The sequence below is a fragment of the Jaculus jaculus genome, chromosome 11 (genome assembly GCF_020740685.1).
Source record: "Jaculus jaculus isolate mJacJac1 chromosome 11, mJacJac1.mat.Y.cur, whole genome shotgun sequence".
NCBI lineage: Eukaryota > Metazoa > Chordata > Mammalia > Rodentia > Dipodidae > Jaculus > Jaculus jaculus.
In genome coordinates this window covers 109,626,926-109,639,932 of record NC_059112.1, presented here as the reverse complement: position 1 = coordinate 109,639,932, position 13,007 = coordinate 109,626,926, and the positions used below count along the sequence as shown (strand labels likewise).

At 50.5% G+C, this 13,007-nt stretch overlaps 1 protein-coding gene across 4 annotated transcripts in view; it reads right to left on the bottom strand.

Annotated features, from left to right (window-relative positions):
• Window positions 1-1,185: 1,185 nt before the first annotated feature.
• Window positions 1,186-13,007, bottom strand: part of LOC101610963 (CREB binding protein) — a 153,955-nt gene continuing 142,133 nt past the window's right edge. For all 4 annotated transcript variants that reach the window (XM_045130127.1, XM_004652216.3, XM_045130128.1 and 1 more), the window contains 7 exons: window positions 12,645-12,791; window positions 11,952-12,065; window positions 10,984-11,149; window positions 10,614-10,781; window positions 7,587-7,748; window positions 7,041-7,322; window positions 1,186-5,820 (listed from right to left, as the gene is read on the bottom strand). In XM_045130127.1, the coding sequence (XP_044986062.1) occupies window positions 3,676-5,820; window positions 7,041-7,322; window positions 7,587-7,748; window positions 10,614-10,781; window positions 10,984-11,149; window positions 11,952-12,065; window positions 12,645-12,791 (3,184 nt within the window). In that variant the 3' untranslated portion in view covers window positions 1,186-3,675. The remainder of the gene's footprint in view (window positions 5,821-7,040; window positions 7,323-7,586; window positions 7,749-10,613; window positions 10,782-10,983; window positions 11,150-11,951; window positions 12,066-12,644; window positions 12,792-13,007) is intronic.

The following is a 13,007-nucleotide window of genomic DNA, read 5'->3' as shown; positions in this document are numbered from 1 at the left end:
CAGGGCTGGGTGCCTTGCTCTGGCCTTGATGCTCTGTAAACTAACTACTAAGTTACTGGACCAATGTAGGGCAAAGGAATGTTCTATTTAAACAGCATTTGTTACTTAGTATGTCTTTTTTGTTTGTTTTTCCAGGTAGGATCTCATTCTAGCGACCAGGCTAACCATGTAGTCTCAGGGTGGCCTTGAACTTACTGCGATCCTCCTACCTCTGCCTCCACGAGTCCTGGGATTAAAGGCGTGCGCCACCACAGCAGGCTCTTTCCATCTCCTTACCATCCACAGGAGGATAAAAGACCTGGGGGACTCATTTAAGGTCCCAGCTTAGAGTTCCTCGCTAGGGTGATGCTGTGTAGAGATTATTCCTCCACCTCATAAGGGCCTGTGCTTCTTATACTGTAATTTCAATTTTTTCCTCCCTCCCAAAATATCTACACTTGTGTCATGGGTATGAGCTCCCTTGGAATTTCTGTTTAGTGAAGTAGGCAAGATTCTTAATAAATCCTCTATAAACTGATGTGAGCACAATGACAGCAGTTTACAGACAACTTAGATCATCTGCAGAAAGCCCTGGTACCCACATCAAACTCCTTGGGAGTCTGTTTAGGCTCTGCAATCTTTAATCTTATAATCGACAGGCCCCACCCTAGACTCTTTGTGTAAATGACATGATTAAAGCACGTGAAATGCACAAATAATTTACCCGTGAGATGGTGCGTATCTTTGCAGCGCCAGGTGGACAGACTTTATTTTTATCCCTACGCATCCCCACAGGTACGCTCCAGTGTTTTGGCTACAGCTCCACTTCCCCGCACACTGTCCTGTGTTGTACTTCCTGCCATTCGTGTCTGCGTTGTCACCTTAATGAGAAGTGTTTTCAAAACAGCAGCTCACTTGGCAGCACTAAGCCATGCTTTGGCTCAAATCCAATCTTTGGCTCCATTTTTAATAGCAGAATTCAAAGAAGTGGAAAGTTTCATGTCTCAAGACCCCCAAGAGCAGAAGCAGCAGTTTCTGCTTGGCATATGCTGTATCGACATCCGATTCTACTTCAGTCCTTAAAATGCTTGAATTTCAGACAGCACCACATACATGTGAGGCAAGATACTTAACCAGGCATCTTCAGCTCTCCATTGACTAGCAAAGCTGAGAAAACGCTAAGGTCATTAGCCAATCGGAACCATCTTTGAATCCAAGCAGTTTTACCAGCTTTTATTATAAACACCAGCACATTTCAAGTTCCCTCTTTTTGATCACAAATATAGGACTTTTTTTCTTCTCCTCTTAAGTATACAGCATGAGACACAAGTGTCTGGGCACTCCAGCTCTTACATAAATTTCCTTAGGACACGCTTAGGGATAACATCCACAGCCCACACCCTCAGCCACATCCCGGTGGACGGTTGCATAGGATGCAGACTTCAAAGAGGAAGAGGTTGGTACAGTTTTGAATTCCAGGATAACCTGAAAAAGGTGTCCCCACTGCTCACGTGCAAAGGCGGCACACCGGTGGACGCCACCTTCTGAGTGCGGGCTTAGAGCAGCTCCTTTGGGGCTCCAGTCCTGCTTCTTGTTTGAACACATGGCTCAGGGCTTCCCCATCAGCAGAAAAAGAGGACCTTGAATGTGCAAGGACTCAGCAAGTTGAGCAAGGACGGAGCATCTCTAGAGGGCATGAGGTGGGGTGGAGACGGGTTGGTTGGGGTGTTGGGTGGTGGTCTTTCCTTACCCACATTAAAAACTCAAGATTCAAAATTTCAATCTTGAAAATACTTCCTTAAATTTAGATTCCCAAGTATCATGTATTTTGAAAATCCTGAGAACATCAGGGGCAGAAGCTACTTGGGTCATGATTTTTAAACTTAACACCCTCCCACCCTCATCTAACCACCCTGTAGCTGGAAGACAGGAATTTAATTTTAAAAGTTCCCTGGCGGGGGGGGGGGGGGCAGCAGACTTGGGGGTTAGCTTCAGGTCCTGTCAATGGTCCTCCTCTTAGATGTGACATTTGTAGTATTCATGAGCTCATGGCCCTGCTCAGAAGGGCACCTGTAACTGGACTGTATGAGGGCAAGAGCACGGGGTGGTGGGCCCCGGCTACGCGAGAACCTACTGAGGCCATGTAGGACAGGCTAAAGGAGGTAACCCCGCCATTGAACACAGGACTGCGGAGGGGGGAGGGAGGGGAAGGTCAGGAACTACCTCCAGTCCCTGGAGCACCCTTTGCATTGATTGTGGGATTTGGGTATAGAAAGAGACTGCCTGAAAACAAGGCAAGAAGCCCTCCCCAAGGGGGCAGCTGGCTACATCAGAAGGGAGAACAGGAAGAGCAGGCTGGAAGCAAAGTGGTGTTCCAACCCAGTGGCGATCATCCCTCATGGGTGTGTGTGAAGTTCACCTGCAAGCACAGAATGTGTGAGGCACTGCCCAGCTGCCCCCTTGTCCTCCAGGAAGCCCCCAGGTGGTCACAAGCCTGGGACATTGCCCAGCTGCCACCCGCACCGCTTCTGTTGACCGCAGCCCCGGCATCTCCACTCTGAGCAAACAATCAGAACCATGTCTTACAAAGAACAGACTCCAAAAATATATATAAATAAATAAAAACCTTAAACATTCTTACAGGGATCTTAAAGAACAGAATACATGTTAAAAACTTCAGTAATTTATATCAATTTTAAGCGATACTTTATATACAATGGGGAAAAAAACACATGCATAGTCCAAATACAATGTTGAAAACAGCATTTTCATAACAAAACCCCCGAACACTAAGTGTTAATACCATGTACATGAATTCAAGAAGGACCACCCTTTCGTCTGTTGCACAGTTTATTAACAACACGATAGAGGAATGAGTTGACTCTGCCTTCTGTGCAGTGATTCATGTGATCACAGCGCTTGCATGATTTACATGAGAACCGCTTTTCCTCCTTCAAGTCTCACACGGGAGGAAGGAAAGAACGCTGCTTCTCTATGAACAATAGCATGGTCTAAGAGAGTGATCAGCCCTAGTTTTGTCTAAAACCAGTTTTATCAGAGAAACAAAGCAACAATTTCTACATCTGCAAGACAAGAGGTTGGCTTAAGCCAGCATGTATAGATAGATGTGTGGGTGTGTACATGTGTGCACGCCGGAGTCAATTCCTATCGTCCAGGGGTAAGACTTGGAGATGCCCACAGAGTTCACTATAGAAAAAAATCTTCCCGCAACATCAGATCGTTATCGGGATACATTATAAGATGCATTATTTCTGGAACCAGTTTCTGAATATTATTTTTCTTCTCACTTTTAAACATAAATGTTTAAAGTCTTGAAAATACAAATAAAAAATATGAATATAATGAACTTGTTTTTCCCGTTAAAAAAAGGCATGAGTCACCAGCAATGACGACAAAAAGAATCCAAACAACCCCCCTCCCCCCAAACAAAAACAAAACGGAAAAAAAAAAACCCAAAAAAACAAAAAGAGCGAGACCAGATATTTAAATCAACTGGTTTTTTAACAAAAAAATATATTCTTTGTATTGTTTCTTTAAACATCAATCCACCCTTCCACGGCTTGGAAGTCACAGTTCCATCTAGGCTTAATAAAAAGAGCCCAGACGCCTGGATTTTCAGTACAAAAGGTCCAAGAACATGAAAGGGGAAAAAAGAAAAGTGATGCTCTCATAATGCTACAAGCCCTCCACAAACTTTTCTAGCGTGTCTCCCGTGGTGTCACCGACCAGGGACAGTTCACTGGACAGTGTGCTCCTGTTGGGAGTATTCAGCTGTGGAAGCATTGCACTCTGTTCGGGGTTCCCCAGGTGTCCCTGATCCATGGAGCTGGCCATGGTGACTGCGAGTCCGGGGTGGGGTGAACCAGTCTGGGGCGAGACATGGTGTGGTGAAGGCTGGGGCTGTATCCTTGGTGATGGGCTGGAATGTGGAGGCTGGGACTGGGGCCGTGGCGACTGGACAGGGGCTGGAGACCGCACCTGATTACTAAGGGACGAGGCGATCTGCTGGCCAGGGAGATGCGAGGCCTGTGGCTGTCCTGAGAGCATGTGCTGCTGGGGGCTCATGGGGTTCGGCTGGCCTGGGGACCCGATCTGCTGCTTCATCTGCTGCTGCTGCAGAATCCGCTGCTGCAAGGCCTGCTGGATGTTGGGGGTGCTGTCTGCCCCCAGCCCAGGCTGCCCCATCTGGCCGAGCTGTCCCATTGGAGCGGCCATCTGACCCAGAGAGCTGCCCTGGATGGGGAGGTGTTGCTGCATCCGCTGCTGTGGCAGGGCGGGGGCATAGCTTCCGGGCCCTTGAGGCTGCTGAAACTGACCGTGCCCGGCCATGCCCCCAGCCATGCTGGCACTGCTCTGCTGCTGCTGCTGCTGCTGTTGCTGCTGCTGCTGCTGCTGTTGCAGCAATTGCCTCCTCAGCATCTCTCGGTACTGTGGATTCATATTTGCCATGTTGGGGCTGTGTCCTGGGTTCATGATGTTGAGAGCCTGGCCCTGGGGGTTCAAGCCTCCCATCGCCTGCTGCTGTGGAGGCACACCAGGCCGTGGCACACCAGCTTGCATAGCATTCAGGTTCTGCAGGCTGGGCTGCTGGTGCATGCCGGGCTGGGGCTGCATGCCGGGTTGGGACTGGAGTCCTGGTTGGGGCTGCATGCCGGGCTGATTGGCCACGTACTTGGCTGTGCGCTGTTTGATGAAAGCTGCCATTAGCTGCGGGTTGGACTTGAGGATGTTCAGCACCTGCTGCTGCTGCTGAGGGGAGCTGGGAGACTTCAAGGTCCGCAGCAGGTCCTGCAGGGCGCTGGGTGAGATGCTTCTTGGTGGCTGCACACTGGGCATCCGTGGCCCGGCCACAGCTGCCTGGCTCTGCATGGACATCACAGGTCTGGGCATGCCTGGCATTGGCTGCTGCTGGGGGATGGGTGCCTGCTGCCACTGCCCAGGTGGCATGCTGGACATGACAGGCCCACTGACCTGGTTGGGCCGGGGCACGTTCAGGTTCACGGGGGTCATTTGGCTCCCTGGGTTCCCCATGCCCGTGCGCCCTGGGGGCATGCCATTGTTGATGTTCACTCGGTACAGGTGCTGCTGTTGCTGGGCCTCGCGTTCGATCTGCCGGGCTGCTTCCACTGCTGCAGGCGGGGGCTGGGCAGGGGGTGCGGGGGCTGGCACCTGGTTGGTAGGCTTCCCAGTGGACACTGTCGTGGGGGGCTGAGTCCGAGCCACACTAGGGAAACCAGCTGGTGACATGCTCACAGGTGAAGGCTGGGGCTGGGCAGGGGGCTGTGGTGTCTGGGGTGTGCTGGGTTGCTGCGTGGGGGTCCCAGGTGGTGCTGAGGTAGGAGAAGGCAAACTCTGCTGAGGCACATTGCGGGTGTTCATGGTGGCCATGCGCCGGCGCATTAGCTGAGCCTGCTGCAGGCGGTGTTGGATCTGCTGCTGGCGGAGCTTGTGTTTGATGTTGAGGCAGAAGGGCACAGGGCATTTGTTTTCTTGGCAGTGTTTGGCATGGTAGCAGCAGAGTGCGATGAGCTGCTTGCACACCGGGCAGCCGCCGTTGGTCTTGCGCTTGCAGCCCTTGGTGTGCTGCACAACCCGCTTCATCTTCTGGCAGGATGGCAGCGAGCAGTTGGCGTTGCGGCACTGGCAGGCATGTACCAGGGACTGGATGCAGCGCTGGATGCTCAGACGCCGGGACTCCTGGGGGCTCTTGGACTGGGGCTCACCCTGGCTGCTGCCCTCGTCGTCCAGGCCCAGGCCCCACTTCACCATCTTGTGTGTGTGGCTCTTTGTGTTGTAGCAGTTGATGCAAAGGTCATAGTCCTGTAGACAAGCAGAAGACAGGTTGGCATATACCATACTCGGCGCAAACAGATACTGAATGGCTCTGCCACCACGACTGGGTGTCAACCTCAGCTGAGCCCGCCCACACGCGTATGAGCCAGCGTCTGCCTGAGGCGTCTGAGCAGTGGATCGGGTCCTCTTCCCTTGCTTCACCTCCTCTGGGGGAAGCATCAGGAAAATGGCCATGACTGCTGACAGTGACAATCAGGAACACTGTACCCCAGCAGAGGACACAGATACTATCCCCAGGAGGAAGGCAGGAGCTACCTATGAGCACCAAATATTGTTTGCCTGACCTAGAGGTCCACGCAGATAAAAATGGCACTGGACACTGGAAGGAAGCGCTAGGCTTGTAAGGGCAAAGGCTAAAAGTTGTGCCCCAGAACAGGTATTAGCAGAGCAGAAAGAGGCCAGAGGAGGCCAGAGGAGACTGGGGAAACCAGCACCTGCGTGAGCAGGCAGGGCTGGAGGATGACTCAGTGGTTACATCACTCACCTACACAGGCTAATCCTGGGTTTGACGCCCAGGACCCATGTAAAGCCAGATGCACAAAGCACAGCATGCATCTAGAGTTCATTTGCAGTGGCCAGAGGCCCTGGTGCATTCATAGTCTCTTATCAATAAACAAGTGAATAAATAAATAAGAACATAAAAAAGTGAACAAAGCTGAGTGTGGTGGTGCTTGCCCTTATAAACTCTTGGGAGGCCGAGGTAGGCGGTTCCATGAGTTTAAGGCCAGCCCGGGGATACAGAACGAGATCCAGATCAGCCTGCACTACGGTGAGATTCTGCCTCAAAAACCAAATACAACAATAAAAAGGGGGGGGGGGGGGGCAAAGGCCAGGTAACCTTTTCCCTGCCCAGGTAAAGCCCCATACAAGTCAAGATATGCTTCCCACAGCCAGGCGTGGTGGCTCTTGCCTTTAATCCCAGCACACAGGAGGCAGAAGGACTGCCAAGGTCAGGACTACTGTTGCTCTGGAGAGTGACCGTTCTCTCCACAGTCAGGAACAGGAGTCAATAAGACAGTAAAAAGACAGGAAGGTTTTTGCCTTACACCTGGCTCTACATCCTGGTAGGGTTAACACACTATTGTGTAGAAATGCCAACATCTGCAGCCATGCCCACTGCTGCTGGGGCTCTGCCACAGTCCCATCATGGCTGGGGGAGGGAGGGCAGTGGAGGAGGCGGGGCCTACCTCACACACTGTGCAGTGCCAGCGCGTCTCCACATGGTGCTTGCACTCATTGCAGGTGTAGACGAAGCGATCCTGGCCTTGTGTGTGCAGTTCCACCAGCATGCATAGCGTGGACCACTTGGAGCGGCGTAAGGAGGAGAACTCCCAGTGCTTGTCTCTGGCCAGAGTGAGGAAGGCATCACGCCCATCCATGAGGTCACAGCTGAGCAGGGGGTCAGGATCCACAATGGGGGGCAAGGTATTGACGGCAGGCCCAGAATGCAGATGAATCACAAAGAAGACCTGCAGAGAGCAGCCACATTAGCACACAAAAAAGCAGCTCCTGCACAGAGCCACCTCTGCCTGCAGAACAGGAGGCCAGCTGAACCCAGTACCTGCCTGGGACACAGCAGAAGGGTGACAAGTCATGTGGTGTTAGCAAACTAGCCAGTTCTATGTTCGAGAGGTGGCCCCATTTCCATGAAAGACTCAGGACTGCAGGCCTGGTGCCTGCTGCTCTCGTGGCTCCTGAGCGCCCAGCCCTGTCCACCCGGCCCCCGCCACTACCTCCTTGTGCTTCTCCATGGTGGCATAGAGCTTCTGGGACAGGTCGTTGGACACGTTGGGCATGCTGGGTTTCTTCTTGTTGGCGCGGCTGATGCTGCTTTTGTTCTTGTTGGTCTTCTTGTTGTTCTTTTTCTTGGCATTCTTGCTGTCACCCTGACTGCCCTGCAACCACATGCAAGGCTGTCAGACCAATGCCCAGCTCCTTCCTTTGTTTTTGCCCAGCATTCAATTTGCAGCAAAAGACACAGGGAAGATGCAAATGGGGGAAGCTGCTGCCCTGGTGGGAGCAGGGACTCCCAACTAACCATCAAGGCCCCGCTCAGTGTCTAAGCCGGCCCTGCTCAATCTTCCTAGGCCTGCAACCCACTGTTAATGCATTTTTGACTGACATCAAAGGTGTCAGTCCCCAGTTCAAATGCTGCAATATATATAATATGGAAAGAGCTGCTGTGTTACTCATTTAGAATACAAGGTGAAAAGGCTAACCAGATCTGGTCTGGAGAATGTTTGTTCTTTTTGCTGAATTGCCAGGAAATCAAACCCAGGACTAATGCATGCTGAGCCCTTGGCCAACCATTGAGCTAAACTCCTAGCTCGCTCTTTCTTTCTCTTTCTTCTCCCCCTTCCCAAGGACTGGGACTAAAGGTACGCACTACTGTGGCTAACTTGGTTTGTTTTTCTGAGATAGGGTCAAGTTATGTAGCTCAGGCTCTGAACTCACGATATTGTCTCAGCTTCATGAGTCAAATGATTTTTTAAATATATTTTTAAAATTTATTAGAGGGAGGAGGGAGGGAATGGGCATGTCAGGGCCTTTAGCCACTGCAAACAAGCTCTAGACACATGTGCCACTTTGTATATCTGGTTTTACATGGATACTGGGGAATCAAACCTAGGTAGTTAGGCTATGCAAGCAAATGCCTAAACCACTGAGCCATCTCTCCAGCCCCAAAGAATGTTTTAAGAGAATTTCTGCCAGGCATGGTGGTGCTCATCTTTAATCCCAGCACTTGGGAGGCAGAGGTACAAAGATCCCTGTGAGTTTGAAGCCACCCTACAACTGTGTAGTGAATTCTAGATCAGCCTGAGCTATAGTGAGACCTTACCTCGAAAAGCCAAGGATGGGGGGAGAGAGAGAGGAACAAACATTTTGGACTGGAGAGATGGCTTAGCATTTAAGGCACATGCCTATGAATCCTAAGGACCCAGGTTCGATTCTCCAGGTACCATGTAAGCCAGATGCACTCTCTCTCCCCCTCTATCTCTAATAAATAAATAAAAATAGATCATACACACACACACACACACACATACATATATAAAATATGTATATAAGAAAAAATAATTTTCTTGGGTTGGAGAGACGGCTTAGTAACTGACAGCAAAGCCAAGGGACCCAGGTTTGATTCCCCACAGCACCCATGTAAAGCCAGATGCACAAGGTGGTGCATACATCTGGAGTTCGTTTGCAGTGGCTAGAGGCCCTGGTGTGCCCATTCTCTGCTTCTTTCTCTCTCTCCTTCTCTCAAATCAATAAATAATTTTTTACTTTAATTTTCTTTAGTGGTCTAAAATAATGTATTTTGGATTCTTTTTCCCTTGGATTTTTACTTGTGCATGTTGTTTTCTTTTCCAAAGCGGGGGTTGAACACATGGCATTATGCCTTGTTTCCCCCTATTTAACATCAGTGCCAAGCATTTCTTGAACCTGAGAATCTGATTGTTAATGGCAAAGCAGCACCCCCTGACAAGCGCTGGCCATTATTGAAATTAACCCCACTGTGTGGTCCTAGGTGTCCTCGAGGAAGGCAACTCCTTACCCACAGCATCTGATCTGAACAGAGAGAAAAGTGAGTCTCCCTGTCAACATCCCTCCCTACCATATGCATGTCCCTGGTACACAGTGCAAGATGAACTCCTATCCTGCTTCAGTGCTCTGCAGAGCATCACTCTACCAGGCCAGAGCACCCTGGGGTAGAACTTTCAAGAAGTAAAACACCAAACTTGGTAAAGACCAGTCATGCTCCTACAAGGGTTTGATGATGGACAAACTTCTGAGAGGCCTCAGTGACAGGAAATCAGAAAATGAGGACATTTCTACTGTATTCTGGTCTGGGCTTTCTCTACCCTGCTTTGAGGGCAAGGGCTGTCTGTCTAAGGCAGGACATAACCTAACGCGCACACTCAGCGATCACGTGTGCTGACACGTGTGATCTGGAGCTTCAGGAGCCACCATATTCTTCCTGCCAGCCCTGCCTTGGGACACTTCAGGAACCCAGCAGCAGCAGCCTGTTCTTGGCTTCTGCCTCACACCATGTGCTCTAGCCCCACGTGGGAGCCTCCTTGGTCCATGTTTTCTCCTTACATGTCACAAACACCTGTCCTGACTTTGGGGGCTGTTCCCCCAAGAATTCATTACACAGAATCTACAGCTACAAGCCTACACCATGCCAGCTCTACATGGATACCGTCGGCACAGCGCGCTTGCTCGCCTGCGGGAAGCCTTTACACCAAAGTGCACAGAGACTGCCCCAGCCCCGCGCCCCGCTTTCCTCCCCAGAGCTGCTTCGTCCCCTAATGCACGCCTGGCAGTTAGCCGCCCTCCTTTCTGTCTCTCTCACTAGAATAGAAGACACCTCCTGGGGCAGGGCCAGGGGCAGGGTTCTGTGGTTCACCCGGCACTGCCTGACACACAAGGGTAGTAACTGATGAACAAGGTCAGAGTAGGAAGGCACAAACACATGGGGAAGAGCCTCCATGCGCTTCCACTCCCCACCTCTTGCCTTCCTGTCTCCAATGGAACACCCTCCTCCGTCTGCTGTCCAGGTCTAACAGCCGTGCCCCACAGGAAGTACCCTCTGTGCAGAACCCCCAGGCCTGCTTCCTGCTGTGGATGACATCACCCTGGGTGTGCGGGTGAGAGGACACCACAGAAAGAAGCCAACAGCCATGTGCTTGTCCCAGCCTGTCTCGCTGGCCTGAAGCCTCCTCTCACAGCTCTAGTGGGGGCTTGGGAAGGACCTGCACCTCAGGGGTCTCACTAGCTGCAGTGCTCTCTTCTTTTTTCCTCTCTTCTTCTTCTTGTTCTAACTCTTTGATGCTTTCTTCCAACACATTGGGCCAGAAATCCCCTTCAAAATAGGGCAACTCCTTGGCACTTGTGAGCCTGTCTTCAGATGCTTGCTTCAAGATGTCCTAGGAGGAAGCAGAACACAGAGGTGAGGGAGCGTCTCATCCTGGGGTCACGTACACGATCACAGGCATAAAGCTGATGACAGGCCAGTGCCTCGACCAACCACATGGGTGCATCTGCACTTTCACTCTGTGCTTCATGCTTGCCTTTCTGGTTCTTGTAGGTGAACAAAATTGCAAAGCATCACCCCTTTAGCAAGGGTACCTTGTAGTCATGAATGATCCGCTCTGCAAATGCCTTGTCCAGCATCTTCTTGTACCACTCCTGTAGTCGCTTCGGTTTTGGAATTTTCTGATCAGGAGGATGGCAATGAAAGATGTAGTCATCTCCTTCACTTGGGGGGCAAGCCCAGATGTGTCCTGTAACATACCTGTAAGACCATACACAAGCCAGGTACAGAACTGTAAGTGAATGTGGATCTACTGTTAGAGTTGAGCTGAGAAGGACAGAAGTAAGTAGGAAGAAAGAAAAGAAATGACCATAATGCTGTGTAGAATCGATAAGACAATTAGGTTCCAAGCCAGTGTGCTGGGGAGGGATTAGGTAAGACTCTTACCTTTCGTGTGTGTGTGTGTGTGTGTGTGTGTGTGTGTGTGTGTGTGTATGGATGGATGGATGGATGGAGGAGGTGGTGGTAGTGGTGGGAGGGTGCTGGGGACTGAACTCAGGTCCTTAAGCTTGCATGGCAAATATTTTACCAATTAAGCTATCTCCCCAACCCCTGGCATTATCTTTATCACATGCAAATTCAAGTCTGGCTTTAGCCCTAAGCCTCAACTACTCTTAGGGAGTGTGCATGAGGTTGAGTTGAGGTCACAGAGGACCCTGTAACCTACTCACAGAGCCTGGAAACATGACGACTCAGTGAGGCCCAGTAAGGGAGGTACATCAGCTCAGCCCTAAACTCTCTTCCTATTTCCTTCTGCACACTGGAAGAGAAGCTCAGGTGAGAATCTCATTCTAAAAGGATCAATGCAAGCAAAGGTGAACTGCCTGTACTGTGTTCTCCTGGCCAGACACATGTGGTCTGTGAGCAGTTGAAGTGAGGCTCAGTAGACATCTGAACTAATCTCAATGTATTAAAAACAAAAACACAAAACTTGAAGTTTTGAAAATCATTATTTCATAAAATATGTAGAATATTTTATTGATTCTGAAAAATCCAAACTCACCCCAATTTCTTCACATATTCTAGGTATCCAATGAGGATCTCGTGGTAAACAGCTGTCCGGAGGCAGCGGGGCCGGAAGAAATGAATACTGTCCAGATAAGATATGTACACACGCCTGCAGGGTGGGGGGTCATTTTTAATTCAGGGTACCCCTCAAACTTGAAGCAAAATACCAATATCTATAAACCTTCAGAAAGAGATTCTGATAGTGGTCACACCTGGCCACCTAATGGAATGTGATGAAACCCTCATCACAGTCCCGGCTGCCAGGCAAGGAAACAGAAATCACTTTCTGATGGTGACCATCCCTAGGGTAGCCAAGGAGGGATCAAGGCAAACTAAGGGAAGTCACGTCCAGGCCCTCCTGCCCAGACTCCTAATCACTCCTAAACTAACTCTGGCAGAGACACTTGGTTTGAATGGGGCGTCCAGCTGCCCTACCGCTGTGTCCACTCCCCATGGCGACGGGCCTCGCCTTGGTGAGGCAAAGCATGGGTAGGACATGCGCAGCACTGGCACGCAGCACTAGCACGCTGCACCGCCGAGAGCCTTCCTTTCCCACTGGCTTACAGGGAAACAAAACTCACAGGTCTGCTCGGTTAACTTATTCTGATCGAGTACCAAAGCACACAGCTGCTCCAAGACATCTACCAACTGCTGACAGTGAGTACTCGGGAGGAGGATGGAAGAATACCTTGTGTTAGGCGGAGGACAATCAGAGCCATATTCTTGCACGTGCATCCCAAAGAAGCACACATCAACTCCATCAATTTCCTCGAAGGCAAAGAGTGCTTTGGTTCGATATGGGAAAGATTCAGACATCTCTCCAGAATCCACAAACCTGAAATAAGTCAGAGCCTGGTGTTTGCAAATGCTACAGTTCTCAAGGTGCTTCTGAGCTAAACCTGGCCTGTGGATCAGAGCTAAGGGATTGGCCACTTTGTGGGACAACTGCCAGAGCTCTTCCCCTTGGCCAAAGCAGCTCTGGGGCTGAGTTATATCCCTTCAGAACTGTTTCATAGACCTGAGAACTGTACCTCTGCTAATGAATTTGGGG